Source organism: Pelophylax lessonae (genome assembly GCF_965119305.1).
Source record: "Pelophylax lessonae genome assembly, chromosome: 2".
NCBI classification, from domain to species: Eukaryota; Metazoa; Chordata; class Amphibia; order Anura; family Ranidae; genus Pelophylax; species Pelophylax lessonae.
This window is the reverse complement of record NC_138769.1, coordinates 562,194,244-562,219,642: the sequence shown is the minus strand read 5'-3', so window position 1 is coordinate 562,219,642 and position 25,399 is coordinate 562,194,244. Positions and strand designations below refer to the sequence as shown.

At 42.6% G+C, this 25,399-nt stretch overlaps 1 protein-coding gene across 1 annotated transcript in view; it reads right to left on the bottom strand.

The window, feature by feature from the left end:
* ESYT1 (extended synaptotagmin 1) overlaps window positions 1-25,399 on the bottom strand; it is a 169,797-nt gene that overhangs the window by 65,424 nt on the left and 78,974 nt on the right. The window contains exons 7-13 of the mRNA XM_082246504.1: window positions 21,952-22,041; window positions 20,995-21,050; window positions 17,787-17,907; window positions 16,364-16,540; window positions 15,492-15,574; window positions 2,906-2,954; window positions 1,793-1,882 (exon numbers count right to left, since the gene is read on the bottom strand). Coding sequence (XP_082102630.1) covers window positions 1,793-1,882; window positions 2,906-2,954; window positions 15,492-15,574; window positions 16,364-16,540; window positions 17,787-17,907; window positions 20,995-21,050; window positions 21,952-22,041 — 666 coding nt within the window. The remainder of the gene's footprint in view (window positions 1-1,792; window positions 1,883-2,905; window positions 2,955-15,491; window positions 15,575-16,363; window positions 16,541-17,786; window positions 17,908-20,994; window positions 21,051-21,951; window positions 22,042-25,399) is intronic.

Sequence of the window (25,399 nt, the reverse complement as noted above, 5' to 3'; positions counted from 1 at the left end):
ATGTTGTTTCTTAACAGGAAGTTCTAATCTCAGGCTACAGACAGAGATCATGTATTAAACTGTGCAGTGCCATGCTGCATGCCTCATGTTTGAATACAAACAGAAATTAGAGACGCTGGATTTGAAAGCTTAAGGCCCCTTTCACACTATCCGTCCGTCGGACGGATTCAGTTTTTTTCAGCGGGGGATCGAGCCGCCGATCCCCCGCTGAGCAGCAGGATGACAGCTGTGTCTCCGCGCTGTGTGCGGAGACACAGCTGTCAGTTCCCCATGCATCTCTATGGGGGAAATCGGATGGGAACGGACCGTCGGTCCGTTCTCATCTGATCCCATCCGATCCGATCCGCTGGACAGATGGAAAATAGGGTTTCCATCCGTCCAGATTTGACGGATCGGATCGGATGTCAGCGGACATGTCTCCGCTGCCATCCGATGCCCCATAGGAATGCATGGGGGGACCGTTCAGATCCGACAAAAAAACGGACAGGAGGATCTGAACGATCCGCCTGTGTGAAAGGGGCCTAACTCTACTAAAGGCTGAGAGATTAAGTGAACTACATGATTATTGCATATCTTATGCAGGTGAAAAACACAATGTGCAGGCAGAAAGGTTTAAAATGCTTTAAATCAGCCTCAAAGTCTAAGCTTTTCAATAGGACTCCAAAGCTGGCCATGTACATGAACTTATTTGACAACAACCCAGATCACACTGGAGGAGATCACAAGGCCAGTACAACTAACTAGAGAAGAGCGGGTCACAAACTAGCAGATGTCTTAAAAAAAAAGTGCAGTGAAGTATTTATGGGTCTGCAGTCATTCCAGGATCAACCACATTGAGTCCTGGCTGACAGACTAGTAGAGCATTTGAGGTGAAGTGCTTCCTTCCCCTTTATTCAATCATTGGCAAGGATTGGCCCCTTTGCATGGGGATGTTCAAGCAAATTGCAAATACAGCAGAGATGAGCAGTGCTCCACTTATTACTGAGCGCAAAAATACTTTTTGATCTGAATTAAGGAGCTAAATTGCATGTTAGATGTCAATAATATAATGGACTAATAATTAAGTATTAAATTAGATTTCCCTATGAATGGTAAGCCTAAGGCCCCTTGCACACTGCAGCTTAAAAATGCTCAGTACAGCTTTTTTTTTTTTATGAGCTAAAATACAGCCCATTCATTCTAATGTGCCTATGCACACAGGTGCGTAAATGAGCACCGCGTATTCTTCAGTAAGAACAAAATAGAAAAATCTGCATTTTTGGACAGTAATTTATGCCTAATGCGCGCATTTGCGCGCAAATACGATCAAATGAACGCACATGATCCAATACTGTTGATCTGAAAAATAATTTGCATATTCAGAGGCGCGAATTTGCGCAAATGCATGTGCGTGAATTTGCGCGAAAATGCGCGCATTTCAATGAGACAAAAATTACTGCTGAAAAAGGAGATGCTCAAACAGGAGTATCGTGTGCAAGAGGCCTTCCCGAATCAAACAGTTACAGACCAAATCTGAAAGAGCATTTACGTTTTCCACTGCCTTCTTAGATCTCTGAGAGATCAAAATCTCAATGCTCAAAGATCCTGGCTTCGCATACCTCATCATGAAGTTCCACTTCTCTACTGCAATCTCAAATTTAATATAAAGTGAAACCCCATTGATATGGCTACAGGGGGTGGAAGAACATAACAAAGGCATGCTACCAAGGCTTCTATGAGACACTGTATACAAATAACATACTCAACCTACTAGAGATAGATGAACAAATAATACAGATGGCATTTTCTTTACCTGCTCCAACTGGGAAGCATTGGACTGGAGAGCAAGCCATTCCAGTCGAAGATGGATCTTCCCACTCTTTGCATTGTTCAATGTGAACCACTAAAACGATGAGGGAGAGCAGTCAGAAATTACACACAGGGTCGTAATACCTCCAATCTACTCTAAGCTCTTGATCAATAAAAAATCAATGCAAGGGTACATAGAAAACTATTGTTTTCAATGTGCCCTATTAATACCACAACTCTGTATTGAGGTGGGTTGTGGTACGTTGCGTTACAATGTAGGCATGCTGCATTTTTTGCAAAACACTGCACCTCGCCTTAAATCAGCGCATTACGCATCTCTTGCGCACAGATAAATGTAATTTTGTAACATTTCAATAAAGTTTAAATAAAAAAAAAAGGTAAACAGTGTCTTATGTTTAGGCTCGGTTCACACTGATCTGACTTGTGAGACCCAAGTCACGTGACATGTGAATGCTCATGTTAGTCAATAGGAACGGTCTTCATTAGCACTACTGAAGTCCCTCCAAGTTTAGAAAAGGTTCCTGTACAACTTCAAGGTGACTTCTTTTCAATATTGCTATATAAAAGTAGTATTCAAGTCGCCGGGAAGTTGCATGGCAAAGTTGCACTGTAAGTCGTGTGACTTTCAAGTCACGGCAGTGTGAACAAAGTCTTAAGCCTCGTACACACGCAACGATTATCGGCCGACCGATCGTCCGACTTTTGTCCAGAGTGGTGTTTTGTTGGTTGGAATGTGCCTAGACTGCACACAAATTTTCTCGGCCAACAAAAATCTACTTCAGAAGTGATGTCATGTGCTGGTTTACTTTCCGTGTGTTTTTTCTTCTCTGAGCATGCCCAATCTTGCTCATCAGATTTTTGTCTGCCGAAATCTGTACTGCCGTTGTGTTGACGGCCAACAAAAATTTTATAGCCTGCACACCAGATTTTTTTCGGCCGAAAAGTCGGAGTCGGTTGTCGGAAGCATCATACTAACAAGCCAAAAATCGGCCGATCGGATGTTGGCCGAAAATTCACGGCCAATTATCGACGCGTGTGTACGAGGCTTTAGCATGCTTGCCTGTGTAAAAAAAGCCCTAAATATATTACACTGTACCTTGTCCAAGACTTGAACTTTCTTCACTTCACCAAGATCCAACTTCATCCTGAGACCGGGAGAAAATTTAGTTACAAGGATAAATGGACAACACTGAGCAGTTTTATATAAACCTGTTCGTATGAGTTATGTTAAAAGCACAATGAAGATTTAGGCACTTCTTTTTGTTGCTTCAGCTTTGCAAAATGCTTTCACCAATTTCAATTTTAGACCCAAAGTACTTCAGTACAACTGTCAAGTGAACAAAAACCATTTGATGAACAGATCAAAATGTACACAGACATTAAAAAAATATCCAGGTACGTCCAGCTATCAACTGACAGATTAGCATACACAAAATACTTTTACTAAATAACTTTTCTGAAGGGAAAGATTAGTCACTATACATTGGTAATAAAATAGTTTAATAAGAAAACCAGTCACCATTGGACCTTTGCAAGATTCTGAGCACCTAGTCCTAATTTATTTTAATTCTACAAGTTTACCTATGAAATATTTATATTAATCCCCCTATTTGGCTTTACTTTGAGGACACCTGTCAGAGAAGCATTAGAGAGGCTTTGAAAGTCTGACAGTTGCTGCCCTTTCAACTGCCTGAGCTTAGTCCGATAACACCAGTTTACCAGCATAAAAGTAAACATACCAGTAGCTGTATTAACAACTTTATTACAGGGCACTTATACCCTCTTCCTGCCCAGATCTCACACTTTGATTGACAATTACTCATGATGCACTGTACCCAAACAAAATTTTTATCATTTTTTTAAACAAAAATAGAGCTTTCTTTTGGTGATATTTAATCACCGCTGGGTTTTTTATTTTTTGCAATATAGGCAAAAAAAGAGCAAACATTTTGAAAAAAAAAAAAACTTTTTTAGTTTAGATTATAAAATTTTGCCAGTAAGTAATTTTTCTTCATAAATTTGGGCCAAACTTTATACTGCTACATATCTTTGGTGAAATTAGCCCAAATTAGTGTATATTATTACTGATGGTGGTACCATGTGACAGGTCACTGATGGCGGGCCTGTGCGACAGATGCAGATGTGGTCACTGATGGTGAGCCTGTGTGACAGATGCAGATGTGGTCACTGATGGCGGGCCTGTGTGACAGATGCAGATGTGGTCACTGATGGTGAGCCTGTGTGACAGATGCAGATGTGGTCACTGATGGCGGGCCTGTGTGACAGATGCAGATGTGGTCACTGATGGCGGGCCTGTGTGACAGATGCAGATGTGGTCACTGATGGCGGGCCTGTGTGACAGATGCAGATGCGGTCACTGATGGCGGGCCTGTGTGACAGATGCAGATGTGGTCACTAATGGCGGGCCTGTGTGACAGATGCAGATGTGGTCACTGATGGCGGGCCTGTGTGACAGATGCAGATGTGGTCACTGATGGCGGGCCTTTGTGACAGATGCAAATGTGGTCACTGATGGCGGGCTTGTTTAAAAGATTTTGACAGATCCAGATGTTCTGTGAGACAAGTCCATATGTGTTGTGACAGCTCTAGATGGTGACAGGTTCTCTTAATTGGCGATGCATGCCCCTGGGGGCGCACATTAGCTGCTCTTCCTGCTGGAAGTCGTATGACGGCCAGTCAGGATAGTTTGATCACTTTGCGGCCATCATTCTGTTTTATGGCGGGTGGCAAGTGGTTAAATACTACATGCTATAGTTTTGTATGTCTCTTGTTGTAATCCTGTGATACATAGTAGACAGCAGGTGTTATCAGCTTAAAGGCAGTTGACAGTGAAACAACTATCAGGCTTCATGTAGCATCTCACCTTAAGGTTCACACCTATGCTCTATAGCAGGGGGTGTTCAACCTTTTGAAGATTGAGGGCCTCTTGAGTGACTTGGTAACTGGTCGGAGGTCACAATGAAATTAAATTATTCAGAACTTTGACTTTTGAACAACATAATGAACTTTTTCCTCCTGAAGATATTGGAGGGAGAGGAGGAGAAGCCAGCTTTCAGCAATTGCAGGAGGAAAATGGAGAGGACCGGTTCCTGTAAATGCTGCCCCCATTGCCCCTCTTTTTCAAGTGTACAATGGAATATTACAAGGAGGCCACAAGAGCCCCCTGAAGCATTGGGCAGGGTCACCATGGCAGCTACACTAGTGGTTAACCACTTCAACTCCAGAAGGTTTTACCCCCTTAATGACCAGGCCATTTGTTGCGATTCAGCATTGCGTTACTTTAACAAACAATTGCGCGGTCGTGCGATGCTGTACCCAAATACAATTGATGACTTTTTCTCCCCCCAAAAATAGAGCTTTCTTTTGGTGGTATTTGATCACCTCTGCAGTTTGTTAGATTTTGCCCTATAAACAAAAAAAAAGAGCGACAATTTTGAAAAAATAAAAAAAAACACACATTTTTTACTTCCAGCTATAAAAAACATTCCCAATAAAAAAATTTTTAAAAAATATTTTTTTTTTATAAGTTTAGGCTAATTTGTATTCTGCTACATATTTTTGGTAAAAAAAATCCCAAAAAAACGTATTTTAATTGGTTTGCGCAAAAGTTACAGCATTTCCAAACTACGGGATAGATTTTTGGACTTTTTATTTATTTATTTTTCTATTAGTAATGGCGGCGATCAGCGATTTTTAGCGGGACTGCGACACTGCGGCAGACAGATCGGACCCCTAACTGACATTTTTGACACTTTTTGGGGACCATTGACATTAATACAGTAATCAGTGCTAAATATTATGCACTGTTACTGTATAAATGACACTGGCAGAGAAGGGGTTAGCACTGGGGGTGATCAAGGGGTTAAATGTATGCCTGTTTGTGCTTACTGACTGTGAGGGGGCTCTGTAACAGGCACAGAGAGATCAGGGTTTTAGCTTAGCTTAAACTCATGCTCTCTCTCTGCCTGTGTGACAGAAGACTCACCTGCTTTGTTTACATAGGCAGGAGGGTCTTCTGTCAGTTTATGTGAAGATCGCGGGAGGCCTGGCACCCGCTGTGTCTAATCACAGCAGGAGCGTGGCTCCGGCTGAGAGTGCTGATCGGGAGTAGGTCGACTACTGGTTTTCAAGCATGCACGTCCGACAGACCGACATATACATGGGCCGCATGTCAGACGGCCTTTTTTTTGAACCGGCAAATGTCTCCCGACATTTGTCCTGTGTGTACCCGGCTTTAGAGGGGTTAGGAGCACAGCATTAGAGCCACTGTATGCAACAGTTATGAATAGATACAAGCACACCAGGACTGAAGCAAGCAGATTGGTGCAAGTAAAGTATAATCTGATGGCTTTGGTGCTGGAAGCTGTTTAAAATTATTAACAAATATTCATATCCTTTTAATGAGTGTTGAAATGTGTTGACATAAGTTTATACACATTTGAACACACATTGACACCTATATTTTTCATGCACTTCTTTTCATTTCAATGGACCCTTTAATGTGCGTTGACATGTAAAAAAAACAAAAAACAAAAAAAAAGCAAATGTTACAGTGTGTTTTGACATTTTTTTGATCTGTTCCAGCGCTATTCTAAAGAAAGTTCTTTTGCATGAAAAGATTTAGACACAAGCTGATATAAGCAAAAAAAGGATTAATGAATAAATATCTGAATTTGGTTGATATGTTACTGCAGACCACTGCTCTTTATTAAATAAAGTATATTAAATTATTTCTTTATTGTGTCGTCAAAAGATCTTTTCTGAAACCATAATTTAGGACAGGAAGTTAAACATAAAATGACAGCAAATGTTTACAAAGTTAAAAAAAAAAACCACAGACACTGCAGAGACCGATCACACAATCTGTTTCCTAACATGTACACATGCCACAGGCTTGTGAAAAGGACTTTATCTTGCTGATCAAAGATAAGAGTGATGACCACACACAAACACAGCAGCCATTTGCACTAAACAGACCCTTAGCTCAAAGTAAAAGATTTTTTTAAGTTCTGCAAACCTCTCCCTGTACCCTGAAAAATCTTCAGATATTTGAGATTATAAGAAGTACTTATGCTGTATAAAAGGTTTGCAATTCAAGGGTCATTTTGAATCCTCATTCAAGTAAACCTGTGCATACATCACAATTGCCAAACCAACAACATCAGGTAGCTGCGTACATTTATACCGACCCATACCCTTTATATACTGAAGTCGTCTGGTACCAGAACAACCAGCTATACATAATCCAGCGCTCCCCCCTGCCCATGCTTGCTGATAGATTTTTCTGCCACCTTCCACTGCATTGTAGGAATGGGGCAGCAAGTATGCCTAATCTAAACTACCAGGATGCAGAGAAATTGTGGGGAGCTCTGGGTAGAGCTGGACATTTACAGTATTGTTCTGCAACAAAGTTATGAGCGGATTGCTTGTGCTGTTTGCCCTTTGCCACAGATGTTCTTTAGGGATTCTGACTTATAGACACGTTTGCTTTAGAGCCAAAACACACTTTTGCGTTAGAGTAAGGCAGGTTCAAAAAGAATGGCATCCCAACATACTATGGCAGAGCAGTTACAACACATGTGCGTTGCACCACACTGCATTATAATGCACTACCATGTGTTGTGGTTCACTGCAAACAAAATGCTACATATACATTGTTTAGTCCATTCTGGTGCATTGGCATTGGCAAAAATACATTCCCCTCTTGGTGATCGGTGCACATTGCAAGGATGTTAAACTTTGTTGCAGATTTCTACCTTTTGCTATTCTGAAGCTATAGCTGTTAGAAACCAATCAGCTTCTATTTTTTTTTTTGTCTAAACTTAATTGAACAAGCTGAAGTTAGAAGCTGATTGGCTACAAAGCACAGCTGCACCAGACTTCGCACCCACACGCACATGAGCTAACACAATGCACATGGACAGCAAGTATGAATGGAATCTTATATAGAGAACCATTTCCGATTGGGCTTATGTAGGATTTCTGAGATTTAGTTTTAAGGTATTTTAATTCCATATGCTTAATCTTGGAAAGATTTATATTAAGGGCCTGTGTTGACAGGCTTTTGGCTTGTGTTGACACAGGCATCAGATTGACATCAGTTTGAGACGCTTCTGAAATCATTCAGAATTCACTGACTCATTTGACCCGCAGTTGATCTCCTTTTGGCCTGCATTTGACCTGCTTCAAGCAAGTTTTGCTAAATTTTTGTATGGACACCCATTCCTGAGCTTTACTTACCCCCTATTGAGGATGACCTTTGAAGCTTACAGTCAGATGTGAGATGCCCCCTTAGGTCAGAGTTGCAGCCCTGCCAATCGCCTTTACTTGAGCTAATAACATGCTGCCTTCCGCACTGCCCTATAATTTACATTTCTGTTAACTACAAAGCTCTGTTATGTGATACTGTTACACAAATTTAGACAACACTGTATTTCTCAGTGAACATTATATATAATCAGATCATCATGACTAAGGAATATTTGGAGCATACAATTACTGATGGTAATGAAAACATTAGTCCGACAATAAAGAGTGAACATTAAAAAGGCCATAAAAGCTTTAAACTTGCACAGAACGGCCTAAAACCTCTTCTTCTGGGGTCCCCTGCCAGCGCTCTAGGGTCCCCCTCTTGTCCGTGTGCATCATAGCAAACCAGTGTGGCTCCGCCCCGTCCTCCTCACATGATTTGACAGACAACAGCAGAAGCCAATGGCTCTCACTGCTTTCAGCCGAGCTTATGAGAGCAGAAGAGAGAAAAACTGAAACCGGGCACAGCGGGGGAGCGTTACAGAATTCAGGTATAACTGTTAGGGAGGGGGGCACTGATATTTTAAGTTTTTTTTACCCTAATACAGAGAAAGCATTAGGGTAACACCTTTAGCCTTTACAATTACTTTAATTTCCATGAACCTGCCCACACTCTGCGTGTTGTGAAAGGGCTTTCGGAAAATGTAGTTCTGGTGTTGGGACCAACTCAGGAGGAAATGAAAATTCAGCAGCTGCCTCTGTAACAGGGAGTAATAAAAGTTGTTTGTTGCTACAGGAAAAAAAAAAAAATACTAGGACATGATCTAAAAAGGGAGAGGGTGGAGGGTACAATAAGGTCAAATAAATGCCTTTGCAAATCCTTTAACAATATACAGTGGGGAAAATTATTATTTGATCCCATGCAGATTTTGTAAGTTTGTTCACTTACAAACAAAAAAAGGGGCTATAATTGTTATCAAAGGCGTAATTCAAAAGGTAGAGCCAAAATATCAATCAAAAATCCAGAGAAAAAAAACAAATTATACAAATGTTACAAAATGAGTTGCAGTTCAGTGAGTAAAATAAGTATTTGATCCCCTACCAACCAACAGCATTTCTGGCTCCCACAGACTGGCTACAGTTTGTGCTCATGTGATACGCAGATTAGTCCTGTCAATTTAGGAAGCTGCTCCTACCGACAACTCCTTATGTGTATTAAAGACATCTGTCCACACAATCTCTTTCTTTCATTCAAACTTCACCATCATGAGCAAGACCAAGGCGCTGTCAAAGGACGTCAGGGACAAGACTGTAGACCTGCACAAGGCTGGAAAAGGCTACAAGACCATCAGCAAGTAACTTGGTGAGAAGGAAACAACTGTTAGAGCGATTATTCGCAATACAAAATAACCATAAAGCTCCCTCGGTCTGGAGCTCAATGCAAGATTTTGCTTCATGGGGTAAGGATGATCAGCCCAGAACTACATTGGGGGAGCTTGTGAATGATCTCAAGGCAGTTGGGACCACAGTAACCAAACAACCCATCAGTAACACAACACACCACCATGGATTGAAATCCTGCAACGCCCGCAAGGTCCCCCTCCTCAAGAAGGTACATGCACAGGCCCATCTGAAGTTTGCAACTGAACATCTAAATGATTCAGAGACGGTTTGGGAAAAAGAGCAGTGGTTAGATGAGACCAAAATTGAGCTTTTTGGCATCACCTTGACTCAACGTGTTTGGAAGGAGAAAAATGCTGACTATGACCCTAAGAACAACATCCCAACAGCCAAGCAAGGAGGTGGAAACTATGCTTTGGGGCTGTTTCCCTGCTAAAGGTACAGGCAGACTTTGCCGCATTGAGAGGCAAAAAGACGGGGTCATGTATTGTAAAATCTTGGATGAGAACCTTTCTTCCCTCAGCCAAAACAAAGAAAATGGGTTGTGGATGGGTCTTCCAGCATGAGAATGACCCAAAACATACCGCCAAGGCAACAAATAGTGGCTCAAGAAGAAGCACATTAGGGCCATTGAGTGACCTAGCCAGTCTCCAGACCTTAATCCTATAGAATATTTATGGAGGGAGCTGAAACTTCAAGTTGCCAAGTGACAACCAAGAAACCTTAAGGATGTAGAGAAGATCTGTAAGAAGAGTAGACCAAAATCCCTCCTGAGATGTGTGCAAACCTGGTAACTAACTACAAGAAACTTCGTACCTCTGTGCTTGCCAACAAGGGTTTCTCCACCAAATACCAAGTCATGTTTTGCTTGGGGATCAAATACTTATTTTACTCACTGCAACTCAATTTATAACATTTGCATCTTGTGTTTTTTTCTGGATTTTTGGTTGATATTCTGTCTCTATAATTTAAAATACACCTATGATAAAAATTATAGACCCTTCATTTCTTTGTAAGTGGGCAAAGTTACAAAATATGCAGGGGATCAAATAATTATTTCTCTTTCGTTCATCGACAAGACACAGTGCTCAATAAATCATAACTAATGGGTTATAGTGCCTCCTCCAGGAGTAGGACTAGGCAGAACAAAAAACACATGGCTACGCCCATGGGCCGTCCTCAGCTTGGTATATAACCCCCCATCTCTGCTCAAGGTAATCAGTTTTAATCTGTCTAGTCAGGAGTAAGGACCTAGGCTCCCGGCTGGGATCTCTGGTCCTAGCAATTTTTTTCTCCTTCCTTACATCTTTTTTGTTTTTTCTAGATTCTAGATTTGTTTGATTCTAGAGATCTAGAATCAACTGCCGGGCTGGGCGATGGGCTGGATAATCTGAATCCAGGAGTCCCCCCCAGCCCAGCCAGCGAGCGCGTGCAGACAGCAGCTACAAACTAGGTCGGCCATGTCATAGCCTCACGGACAGAGGCTGGCCCGCGAGTTAAACGCCTCGCAGGGTCATATACGACCAGGCTTGGGTCTGAGTTGCAGCGATCCCTTGGCCGACAGCTCCCCTACTTCTGTGGCGAGCATTCGGTTTGGAATGTTACCTGCACCATGGAAGGGTAAGTACAGTCCCCCCTCTCCCCTTTTGGCATTTTTATTTTGGGTGGACGCGGGTAACCTCTAGGGACGGTTGGTCCTGCCTGCAGAGGTTCCCTTCTCCCATCCTTAAAAATCCCTCAGTGAACTGGGCTTCCCCCACTCCCTTTCCCCCCTGTCTGGACCTGGGGTCTGGTGGGGGTCCCAGGGCAGAGGATGCAGCGGAGACCTCTGGGGTCTCCCCCCCCCGCTATCCCCACTCTATAAGGGTACTGGGATAGTGTCCCCTGCCCTTGTCTGGAGGGGTCCCAGTGTAGGAGACCCCTAGGTGCATGCCCCACTGTTTGCAGTGTGGGTATAGTGCAGGAAGGTCCCAGTGCAGAGACTGGTTCAGAGTGTGCAGCTGAGTCTCCCCTAACATGTATCTTACCTTCAGGAGGGGGTCCCCTTGCAGAGGTTGCAGCGTTGCAGAGGGCACAGGGAAGATCCTGAAGCATGCTATAGCTGATGGTGGCCATTTTCCCTTAATCTGGCTGGTCTCTAGTTGGCAGCCATGTTTGTGTAGCCCGATGATGTCACGGGGCAATTTTCCCTTAGTCTGGCTGATCTCTGGTTGGCGGCCATTTTCTCTTAGCCTGGGAGACGCTAGAGAAGACCGAAGCGCCGTGGGGATGCCGAAGCTCCGCCTCTTCTTCAGTTTCCTGTGCCCGGGACATATGAACAGGGATGGCAACCATGGTAATGCTGGGTCCGAATTCTCACGGCTCCAACGATAGGTAGGGTTAGTCCTTAGGGGTCCCGGTTATCTCTCTCTCTGCTGATAGGTACCCTGAGCCTTTAGTGGTGCCAAAAATGGGATTTTTTTACTTACCGTAAAATCCTTTTCTCTGAAGTTCATTGACGGACACAACGCTCCATAAATCATAACTAGTGTGGAAAAGGAAAGGAGCCTCGCTGCAGACGGGGGCCCTTCTTCTCAGTCCATAGAAAACTTACCGTTAGTTCACCGGTAACGGCTTTTCTCTTCAATCCTTCCAGGACGGCCTACATTTGGGAGATTGTGGCTCCGCCTCACAGGAAACACAACTAATTTGCAGCTGTTTAAAAGGGTCCCACCCATCCTTAGCTCCAGTAATAGGAAAGTAGTTTCCAACCGAACTTTAAGGAATATAGTCAATCAAACAGCTACATATAAATACATATACATATTCTTTTAGAACTCACCACCACATAGGGCGGGAATTAGGCCGGAAGGGCAGGGTATCAGCTTCCCAAGCTTTGACCCAAAGCGCCCTTCTAGCAGAATTTACTAATGCTGCTGTTTTAGCAGATGCTGTTAATGACTCCACAGCTGCGTCTGCCAAATAGAACGCAGCTTTACTAATCATGTTTAAGGAATCTATCAGATCTTGTGATCCTGCCATACTGCGGACACGTTTTAACAGTTCCTTAAGCCAAAAGTCTGTATTTCTGGCCATACAGGTATCAGCTAAGGCTATAGTTGTATTATATGCATTAGAATCCCAGGCCTTACTTAATACGGATTCAATCCTGCGATCCATAGGATCTGTAATATGCCCGGCATTTTCAAAGGATAAATCTGTTCCTTTTGATAACTGTGCCAGGGGAGCATCAAGTTTAGGATTTTTTGTGAATACCTCCACTTCTTGAGGCTCAAAGGGAAACCTTCTTTTCCAGTTTTTTGGTCTGGATAAGGCATGTGTAGGCACTTTCCATTCCTGGTGTATTATGTCTTTTAATGACTGGTGAATGGGAATGGTTCTGTACTGGGCTTTCCCCAAGCCCTTGTACACTTTGTCTTTGCAAGAAGACTTCTTTGCCGGAATAGGAATTTCTTCAGTGCCATATACCACTTTAAGAAGACCCTGCATATATTCCAAGGAAAAAAGATTTTTAACTTTTTCCCCTTCACTGTTATTTTCTGAGTCCTCCTCTGAACTAGAAGGGTCTCTTAAATAACTAGAACCTTCTTTTGGATCCTCTTGTTCCCTAACTTGAGTTGAGGGAATGGATAGAGAATCTTCCCAGAGGGATGGGGGTCCCCTTGACCACCCACCGTCTTGGGAGGACGCATTATCTGCTCCTTCCACTGCTGGGACTAGAGGGATAGCTGCTGTAGCCTTAAAGGACTGTACTGTAGCTACCATTTCCTCCCTCATAGATTTAAGCAAATCTTTCATTAGGTCCTGCCCTGCCAATTTATTAATGCAAGTCTGACATAAGGGCTTTGTGTAAGATTTAGACAACCTAACCCTGCATTCCCCACATTTTTTAGTTGAGGATAAGGGTCTGGCAGGGGCTTCCTGTGCCGGTGGCGTACCTGTGACAACACATGAAAAAGACAAGAAGAGAGGACACCATGAAGCGACATAACCTTCTTGCCTACCACTACGGCAATATACAGGAAAAAGCATGGCATGGCATACCTGTCACATAATAGACAGCAGTCGGCCACCATCGGTATCACTTACCTGATCCTGTCGCCACCTGCGTTGCCGCTTTCTCCCCTGTAAGGATTGCGGCTGCTTGTGTCTCTTTCTGGGGCTTCCGCCCTCTCGGAGTCGGAGAGTCAGCCATGGTAGTACCGAGTTCACTCCGATCTGGCGTCTCCTCCACGCTGGGTTTCTTCCGGGAGTCAGCCGCTCCGCCCCTTCCGCCGGAACTTCCTTTCTCCATAGCGAGGCTTGGGGCTCACCGCTCGGTGGGAAATTCGAAATCCTTACCGCCCAGCGAAGTGAATGGAGGAGACTTCCTGCAGAGACCAGCAGGACTTCAGGTATGAGGGACCTTCACCACAAGGCAAACCGCACTACCTGGTATGTTTGGCGACCTGAAAGCTCCTTTTTCCAAGGACACAGCTAGGGAGGAACCTGCTATTAGGCCGACCGAAGCTGCCTTCCAGGGGTACCGTCTTGGCCAGCTATTTGCCTCAGGTTAGTAAAAAAACAAACGTTCCGATGTGAGGTTGGAAACACAACTGAACTGGAGCTAAGGATGGGTGGGACCCTTTTAAACAGCTGCAAATTAGTTGTGTTTCCTGTGAGGCGGAGCCACAATCTCCCAAATGTAGGCCGTTCTGGAAGGATGAAAGGAGAAAATTAAATTATTTTGTGCTTCTGGGACAGAGAAAAGGGGAAATAGATCTTTTAAATCTTCCATGGGAGGTTCCAAGCAACCTTGGTCGGGTAAGCCTAGAGCTAGCTTCCCTGTACCAGCAGACAAGACTCCTTCACTCCTTGACTCCTTCAGCATGAAGGTCTGCCCTCACCCAGGCAGGTGGGGGGACATCTTCGCTGGCTTCCGGCCCCATGGACTTCTTTGGTGAGCGTCAAGGAGATCTGCAAAATGTTTATTTTGGGGGTACCCAGAAAGGGGGCCAAAGCTTGTCCTTTTCAGGTTTTAAAAGGTCCTGAGTCTCTTTGTGCGGATTTAATTCCTGCAAAGGTTCAGGTTATGTCTAAAATACCTAAGGTCCCCCCAATCCCTGTCCAGGGAGTTGATATACCTAGGTCTGATTTCAATTCTGACCAGGGTGGTCCTTCCTCTAGACAAATTTCAGGAACTACAGGCCGTGATTCACCGGCTTCTGTCACACAGACAGTTCTCTTTCCTGATTTGCATACAGGTTCTGAGTCTGGTATTATCAACCAGACTGTTTGCACAGTCCTACATGCAGCTCCTTTAGCAGGTTTGGCTTCACAGGAGGATACCAAAGTTTGTGATGCAGCAGACATCCGCAGACATCCAAGGGCCATGGTAAGGCCAGTATCATCCTCAGCTAAAGCTTCCTCCGCAGTTCCTGCGAGGTATCAAGAGCGAGGATCTTCCAATCATCCTGGTGGCTGTAAATGTCCCTTGTGGGCTTCCTCTCAGAGAAGACCAGTTGGATTTTACAGTAAGTACAAAAATCCCATTTTTCTCCTCTGTAAGTACTATTGTAAATGTGGAACTAGCTGGTGACAAACAGCATGACATACAGCAGAAAGGGAAAGCCCACCATGTGAGACTATGAAGGCATTTTTTCTGGCTTGATTTTAGGACATTTTGACGCAAAAGCTTTCCTGTACAGACCACATTGTGCATTCTAGACTTAACAGTGAGAGAACTTAAGGAATAATTGCACCTTTAATTTGCTGCAAGTGTTCAATATCTAATGTGTCTTATTTTAAGGTTTGTAGATTTCCTATTCATTAAAAACAAAGAATGCTGGTCTTTTTGATCGAACATTCCAATTGTTTGTAAAAAATATTGTGGCCGCAATCCCAAGTTATATCAATCTGTGATGATCACTGCTCTGCTCTGGGCAGGGCAGCATAGTATGGAATCATTTTCTCCTAAATACGTACCTAATGTGCAAAACACTACAATATTCTTTGCAAATGTTGTCCCTTACCGTCCTAGGAAATCATCTTTATCAGGATCCTTATCAAACAACTCAACTTCTAGCTCTTGTCCAGGCACTTCATGTACTATTGCCTGCACATGGAAGCAACAAAGACATATTATAAGAAAGACTACAATTTATATGTTTAACTCCAAGCAAATAGATACAATACAGTTAAATAACATACATGGAAAGCTGGCCATAGATGGTTCAAATCTTTGCTGGCTCAGCAGGGATCTATGGACAGGCTGATTGTACCCAAGTTGGCCCATTGATCTACTTGGGTACAACCAGCATGTCGGCGTTTTACATGCAATTATTCTCCCAGCAGAGACAGTTCCAAGCTATTGGGAACCAAGCAATTTACTTTCTTGCAACCTCTTGTTGCAGGAAAGAAAATCGCATCATCTGTGGCCTGCCTTAATCTTTTTACCTGCTAAAGGATTTGTAATTCTCTGAAGTCTTGTGAATTACCTACATTGCCACAGTTCATAACTGGGCAAGTGACACATATTTCCTAGTTCAGCAAGGCAGCGTCCTACACCACTTCTCCATCTCCCGCCTGTTCGATGCTCAATAATGGAGCATCATCACCTTTGTCCAATGAGTGGTAAAGTGTTTTTCCTAACTGTGCCGTTTGGCAGAGGCAGATGAAATGCATGATTGGCTCAATAAAATTAAAAACCTTTTGGTAGGTAAATGTTAAAAAATTACAGTATGTATTTCTACAGTGTATTTAGCAATTTGCCCATAGTTCCAGGCAGAAGTGATATTTTACTGAACTTGATGGACTTTTTCAACCTGACCATGTTACATTATAAATCTGCACCAGATCAATAAATGGTCAGTGAAAAATGAGTATGTTGTAATAAAGTGATTACCTCATACATCTCATTCCACACAGGGTTCAGGTTCTCATTAACGGTACGGCTGGTGAAGACCTGTGTCCCTACATGCACTATGGCATAAGGATCAGACTTTCCTGCTAGCAATCCTCCCATCTGAAAATCCTTCGGAGACAGACTACGAGCTTCCAAGAGATGAATACGCACAACGCCCTGAAAAGAAGAATGGGGAAATCAGAAAATGCAAAACAGAATAAGCAAAAGGAATGCACTAGGTACCATCTTCCATTAGGGTCTGGGAGGTTCACGGGATAGATGTTGTAGATATTACTATTATAATACAAAGGAATTCTATTCTATTAAAGATGTCAAGGCACAAAGGACCATCACAACAAAAAATACATTTCCACTATTGCAACCCATCCTCCTTGGCAAAACATAAAATCCAACAATTTGTTTTATTTTTTATTCAGATTCTTTCTCCCACACCACTCTGGCCTAGGCAACGACATATATTGTGCTCCTGCAGCCTTCTGGAAATCCACATCAGATATTCCAGAAGGCATTGGCTTCCATACAACAGCTGGAGGAAGGTGGATCTGGCTTGACGTCATCAGGGGACTGGCTGCAAGGTTCCAGTATAGACCGCTGGCCCCTGATGACATCAGAGAAGAAGATGTGGTCGTGAGACCTGGCATGTGGCGTTGGATTACAGCAGGACAATGTACCTGTGTGTGAATTTGGTAAATGAGGACAAACCAGCATAACACCTAGGAGTGGGTAAAAAGCAAAATATTTGTGGGGCCTGGGTGGTATGTGAACTTCTTCAATTTACACATTGTCACTGGTCTGAAAACGTTAGAGGAACTGGTGTGCTATCAAACACACTAAGTTTTTTTAATACATTTGTGGTTTGCAAAGTCCACCAGTAGCTGTTGTTCACATGGGTTTTTTTTTTTTACCTGCTCAAGGATTTGTAATTCTGTGAAGTATATATATATATATATTATATATACACACACATATACATACATACACACTCTATATCCATCATATTGAGAAAATACTTTAGAAGAGTACTTTACATAGTTAGTCTGGTTTAGAAAAGATACAGGTACTTGGCATCACAATAGCCCATTTATCCCTAAGAAACAATGTAATATTGACTGAAGTGGGTGGTATAGTATGGACATCTGGCAAAAATAATTATAGAATGTACCTAAAACACTTTCACTGTTAAGTGCATTTATGACAGAGAAATAAAGTAGAATGGATGATTATACTGACCATAGACCATGTGCTGATAAGTTCCATTAAAAAAAAAAAATCAGAAAATGATGGGATGAGGAAAAGTTTAGACATAATCAATGAATCATGTGTAATAGGACATAAGGATGTAGTGAAAATACCATTGAATGTGACCTAGAAAGACTAAAATGTTAACACAATAACCGGTTACCCTGGGAAGTGGCGAACGGAGCTCTGCTACATGAAGATCCTGCGTAAGGGGGATAGCGAGGCGATTTGGCAACACCAAGTGCCCAGAAATGATGTCCATAATCATGGTGTCTGATATTGAACTGTAAAAAGGCCAGAGTAGAGTCAAGACCGAACACAGGAGTGTAAAACAGAGAATATAATAACATAAAGCAGATCAAACATCTGATCATTATTCATAATGCAAAAAGTACCATGCACAGTAAATGTGGTCTTAAATAACCTGACAACAAATGATGCTCCAGATCTCAAGTATCATTTGCAATCTGGCAGGATCAGACCTCCTCGGGTTTGATAAACAAAACCTTTCAAATGACAGAAAATCTCCCAGTGAATAGGGTCTGATCCTTTCCTCTTCTCTAGAGCAGTGTTTTGCAACCTTTTTTTCAGTCAAGGCACCCTTTAAAATTTTAGACAATCTCAAGGCACCCTTTAAAATTATGGACAGTCTCAAGGTACCCCATTCTAAAATGCAAAAACTATTCTAATAGATTTACATAATGCAGCAGCATCCATATGTAGGACACCCAACAATAGAGGTGACTTATTCTTCCTAAGCAAATACACTTTTGCACACTGGTAATGACTAGTATTCCAATGTTTCTCTTCTCCCTCAATTTCTCTCCATTAGTCAGCTAATATCACTCCAGTGCTGAGAGAGAGAGGGGCACAGAAGGGTAGAACAAGGATGCTGTGGAGGCAACAGACATCCTTCATATTAACTGATGACATCATTGGTTGTTAGGATGCCAGCGTCTAGAAAGTCGTAATTGTGCATAATGAAAACTCTGTGGCTTTGTGAAAACGAAAAGGCAGACTTGATCCACCTACTGGTTTGTATACGATTTTTAATCAATTTTTAGGCATTCTACCAAGGCATCCCAAGAAACCTCAAGGCACCCCAGTGTGCCTGGGCACGTTGGTTAAAAAAGGCTGCTCTAGAGCATGGAAGGCAGATAAAAGCAATTTGCAGGAATGAGTAAAAAACAGCTTGTATAGTCATCCACTTAAAGCGGAACTTCACTCTTTCAATCAACATTGCATATTTTTAATCATTATACTGCTAGCATTAATAATTAGATAAAGTATACCAGATTTACTTGTTTTAAACTTCTTTTTTTTTTACATATCTTCAGTTAATGCTAATGTTTCCAGGCCTAGGCAAATAATGTCATACATTCCATGGGTCTTCAGGAGGGGAGGGGGAGGAGTGGTTTTCTCTGCTAAGCACACTCTCCTGCCTGCATGTCTGAGCTAAGGGCAGATGGATTCCAGGAAATAAATGCTACATTTGCCCTTACTCATCATGGCTACAGTCAGAAATGAGGAGTGTTTTCAAAGTGATTTATCAGCAAAGTAAAGCACGGAGACATGGATGGATGGATGAGTTTGCTTTGAATATTAAATATGAATTAAATAGTTTTTAGCTTGTGGTGATCAGATGAAGTGTAGTTCCTTTTAAAGTTATTAAACAGCTTTAACTATTACTCATATGCTATATAGGAGTAATCAATAAAGCTGTATAATGTTTCAATAACTTTACTATATAACTTTTTTATTTAATTACTACCTACAAATAGTATTTATTTATACTAGGAGACACTAACCTAGAACAAATACGTACAGTACCAAAGGACTTCTATCTTTTCTGCTGTGCACACTTGTTTTGAATCTGTGACTCAGACAACACAGTAGCATTTTAGAAGAGAGTCAGCAACAGCAGCCCCTTAATTCTTCTTAGGAAAGGTTTACGTTATGTTAGATTTTCTCAAAGTCTAATTTTAAAATACTTTGTAAAGGCCATGTTTAAAAATAACAAACGTTATACTTACCTGTTCTGTGCAATGGTTTTGCACGGAGCAGCAACGCCAATCCTCCTCTTCTCGGGTACCCCGCCAGCGCTCTGGGCCCCTGCCAAGTGCCAGCGGCTTGCTATGGGGCACTCGTACCTGCTCCCTTACAAGCTTTGCTCTCTTTGTCCGTAAGAAAAATAAGGAAAATTACCTATTCATACCACAGTGATGATGAGATAGAATGTGTATTTTAAAACTACCAATAATTTCCCAGGCTTTAAAATGGTGACACGTCACCTTTTTAGAGATAAATCACATGTACAATGCACTAGGTTTCCTTGTGTAAACTAAAAGAACAGGACATACTGTGCTGCTTGCACACAATCAATGCACAGCCAACTGTATAAGTCATAGATTCTATTCCTTTCCAAAGTAGATGCGTTTAATGTGACTCAACAGTAGCCCCCTAGAGCCCGAGCCATCTTATTCCACAATGAACACAGACAGTAGTCATCTGTTCTATAGAGATAAAGTGAAAAACGTACAGGTCTGTTACTACACAGGCTGATCTAGGTTTTCTGAACTCCATACAAAACAGCCATAATCTGCAGACAGTGCAGCTGGATAGAGGAACAAGATACCATGCAGTGGGTTTTACATAAATCACTAGGCCCCACTGCAAAAGATATTAAACCCAAAGCCAAAAATGTAATGTATTGCATTGCAGCCTAACAATCATTGGATGTAGTGCCTGTCTGATTTTTTTACATTGGAGTACAGCCGGTGGCTATAGCCGTTAGCAGTAATCATTGTGTTCTAACAGCAGGGAAGGCACCCCACGCAACCCCCCAAGCTAGCACTGGGGAGGAATTCTCCCATTAGCACTGTTGATGGGGGATTTTCTTTTCATTCCACCCATAGTGGAAGGAAAGACAATCAAATCATCTATGAGCTGCTTAAAGTAGAAGGAAACCCTCCTATTGTTTTCAACCAAGGAAGCTGCCATCTCGGCCACTGTTTAATCCACAGCTGCCATGATGATGCACATGTGATCAATAATGACACCAGCCATTGGATGGTTAGACATTTTGGCTAACAGCACAACCAATGGGAGTGTTACATTCCTGGCATGTCCCAGAAATGTAACTGTTTTTTGAAACTGTTAAAATGGGCTTACTTCCACTTTAGGTGATCTGACACACAAATGGAATGCTGGGAGAGGGTGAGAAAGTTAGTATCAGTGGGTGAGGAACCTGTCGTCCTGCCCTGCTCTCTGAATGAGGGCAAAACTGATCCATAGGCCAAACATGAACTTTCTGAACTGTATTAGATGACAATACTTGGAGTCATAAAGAAACCTATGCAAAGCATACTTACTCCAGTCCAGGTATATCCAGTAAGTTTGTGAGACCTGTCCAGTTTAAATCCAGCAGCTAGAAGGGAAAGGCAAGTAAACATTTGTTTAGGTTGGCAGTATGTGTAAAGAAACATGGAAAATTCACAATCTACACCCAAAATTATATATTAACAAAGTTTGTTACAAATACAGGCGGGTCACATGTGAGAATCATTTATGACACAGACAACTATATCAGTTGCATTACAAAACTATAAACACACTGAGATTTGGGAGCAAAAGCTGGATGGAAAGGCCTACACCAGTGGTCTCCAAACTGTGACCTGGGGGCCGGATGCGGCCCTTTGCTTCCCTCTTTTTGGCCCATCGGGCACTATATTATCCACGGACAACGATAAAAGGGGCACAGTTCCTCCAAATGACTCCAACGATGGGGCACAATTTCTACCAATTACACCATTGATGTGGCACAGTTCCTTTGAATGATACCAACCATGGGGAAAATTGACACCATTGATGTGGCAGTTTCTTCCAATGACACCAACAATGGGCCCAATGACACCATTTTTGGGGCACAATTTCTCCCAATGACATCAGTGATAGGGCACAATTCCTCTCACTGACACCAAAGCTGGGGCATTGTTTTCTCCCACTGCCATTTTCTACTCCTGTTAGCCCCAGTCCAGCCTCCCTAAAGTCTGAAGGGCAGTAAACTGGCTCTTTGTTTAACAAGTTTGGAGACCCTTGGCCTATACAAACAACACTGCAGTTGCCAGTTTGCTACTGCAGCCTTTGTAATAAATGCAACAATTGTTTATGTGCAACATCTCTGCTCTTCTCAAGGTTTTACAGTTCTAATCTACATTTCCTTCTGAATTCTAGTAGATCAGACTGCATACATTTTTCAAAGAACCAACCATAAAAATATACTGTATCATTAGCACATTTGTGAACAGCTTATTTCATTGTTGACATACCGGACGTCGGATGAAGAATATTGTTATTGCGCCAATAATAGGGACATCACCAATGAGTGGTTCTAAGATGACTCGCAGCATCCCATGTAGCTGGTAAAGAAACCATAGCAGTGTCATTCGGGTGCAATAAAATTTAAGTAGACAAATGAGGAGTCTTTTCAACATCTAGTTTAAGTGCTGGTGAAAAGAAAAAACTACAAAAGGCTCAATTCAAAAGTTCTACAGAAGGATACAGCTTTCTTTTAAGCCAAGTGACTACGTTTTATAGAACTGCACAGTAACAAACACTTTTAAAAAAAAATAAGGATCCTTTCTTTTTAAGTTGAGCCTAATATGATTTATGTGTAGCCTGCAGCCGAAGATGTGGCTTGTTATGTAACAAGGGATTACTCCAGTATATATTGGTCGCACCTCCAATTCCCAAATGATCTCCCAGTGATTTCACATAGAAGCAATAAATAATATCAATTCACTTTTATTAGGATGGTAATTTTAAGGATTAATAGATAAAATGCTGATGATATTTACTTTTTCACTAACTTCACTTCGGCCATGTTTCATGTTACAACTTAATTTGGGGTTGCAACATGAAAAATGTTCAGAGTCCACAGCCCCATAAACTGCATTGCCTATCTAGAGAATCCAGGGGTTCTTCTCCCCCTCGTTGGCTCCCGTTGTATTTGATTTTGGCGCAGCTGTGCGTGGTTCCAACCACACAGACACAACATTTATTCTGAGAGTTGTGAATGAAAACATTGCTGTTCCTCATTTTCCTGAGTGCTTTGTACTTGTTTCATTTAAATGTGTTCAGGTCTAATCACGGCATTTGTCAATAGGGAACTTCTTGAGTCTTGGACAAATCTCCGGTTTGATCCTCTGACTCTTATCAAATGTAGTCCGCGCGTAATGAGCGCAGGATCGGGATGCCTGATTACATAGGGTTAGTGCTGTAGAAAATCTGAGATTTTTTACGTAGCTCTTGTGTGTTCACCTTGTCATTCTGACTTCTAAAATGTCTGACCCAACTGTGAGTTTTATTCCCTTTATTCTTGGAGTATCATAAAAATTACTGACCCAACTATCACTTTCATATCTCTTTCTTTTTCGTATCACAAAATGGCCGCCCCAACTGTGAATTACACTCTGTCCACTCAGCACACTGACATGCTAAAAAAAAATGGTGGCCATTGTCAGTTGGACTTGGGGAATGTCTTAAAACTGGAACAGCCAGAATGTAGGGCAGCTGAGCATGAAAAAAAAACAAAAAAAAAAAAAAAACTAAAGCTTAAAGTGGAGCTTTAGTAAGAAAAATGGGATTTTTGTAATTACCATAAAATCCATTTCTCTGAGTTCATCGAAGAACACAGCGCTCCATAAATAATAACTACTGGGTTATAATGCCTCCTCCGGGAGTAAGACTAGGCAGAACAAAAAACCTGGCTACGCCCATGGGCCGTCCTCAGTTTGGTATATAACCCCCCTTTCTGCTCTTGGTAATCAGTTTAGTATCAAGCATGGATTTTACGGTAAGTACAAAAATCCCATTTTCTCTCTTGTTCATCGACGGACACAGTGCTCTATAAATTATAACTACTGGGACATCCAAAAGCAGTGCCAAAAGGAAAACGAGGGGTGGGGAAGATAACCCAAGGCTAAACATAAGATCCCTTGACGGACACAGTGCTCTATAAATTATAACTACTGGGACATCCAAAAGCAGTGCCAAAAGGAAAACGAGGGGTGGGGGAAGATAACCCAAGGCTAAAAATAAGATCCCTTAACCAGGACACAGGAGCCCTAACTGACCCCCCATCTGAAAAATAAAATTTTAAAAGATAAACACCCCTCATGAGGGAACAGCCCCTCTAAACAGCAGCCTGCAAAACTTTCTGGCCAAAAGAAGCATCCGCAGATGCCAAAGTATCTACCTTATAGAATTTTTGAAGGTATGCACCAATGACCAAGCGGCCGACTTGCAAACTTGTGATATTGATGCCTGATAACAGAAGGCCCAAGAAGCACTCAGTGCCCAAGTAGAATGCACCGTGACAGGGAAAGGTGGAACCTAACCTTTAATGGAATAGGCCTGAGTCACCATCTGGTAGATCAGCCCTTGGGACAACTGGTCTTCTCTGAGAGGAAGCCCCCAAGGAACGTTCATGGCCACCAGACTGTTTGGAAGATCCTCACCCTTGATTCCTCGCAGGAGTTGCAGTAGAAGTCTGAGCCAAGGATGATACTGGCCTTACCGTGGCCCTTGGACGACTGGGGCGTCTGTCAGAGGAATCGTGATCTCGCCACGAACCTCAGTATTCTCCTGTGGAGCCGAACCTGCTAAAGGAGCTTCATGTAGGACTGTGCAAACAGAACTATCTTGAATGTGGATACCACCAGACTCAGAACCTGTATGAAAAATGGGACAGAGAACTATCTGTGTGACAGCAGCCAGTAAATCACGGCCTGTGGTTTTTAAAGTTTATCCAGAGGAAGGACCACCCTGGTAAGAATTAGAATCAGACCTAGGTAAATAAGTTCCCTGGACAATGATAGTGGGGACCGTAGGTAGTTCGATCATCTGAACCTTTGCAGGAATTAAATCCACACAACGAGACTCAGGACCTAAAAAACCTGAAAAGAACAAGCTTTGTCCCACTTTCTGGGTACCCCCAAAAGAAAATTTAGTGGATGCCCTTGACGCTCATGAAGGAGGTCCACGAGGCCAGAAATCAGCAAAGATGTCCCCCATCCCAATAATGATAATAATAGAGGGCAGACCTTCATGCTCGGGGTTTTGTTTGCGGGTCCAGAGAAGCTACCTCTAGGCTTACCAGACCAAGGATGCTTGATACCTCCCGGGGGGAGATTTAAAATATCCATTTCCCTTATTCGCCATACCAGAAGCACAAAATAATTTTCTATGTGCTGAGAAGGAGGGCACCAGTCTGCGACAAGGTATTCTTCCCCCTGAGATACACTTGATGATGTCATCCAGGGTAGCCCCACACAGGCGATCGTCTTGAAAGGGCAGATTAATGAGAACTTTTTTAAAAGGGACTCCTCAAAAGGGTAGTGTACAGCATTATGTAAACGTTTGGGGACGACAAAGGGTAATTTTGGTAGTTCCCATTCCTTACAGGAAAACCTGTCAAAATAAGGCCACATAAGGAAACACTTTTGAAGTGCGAGGTGACTTATGTATACCAAACGACACAGCCACGTCCGTGGCTACATCAGCCGCATCCTCCATTTTTAAAGTCTCATGCACTGCAGTGATAAGCGCGTCAACCAGTGCTTTTTAATTAGCTGCTGCGACTCTGGAGGAGTCATCCTCACTAGCGGATGAATCTGGGGGTGTGATATTAAGCCCCCCTGGACAAGCCAGACTGAGCCGGGAAAGGCGGGGAACGCTTCCTCCTGGGCCTTTGCCCACACGCCACTTCCACTAAGG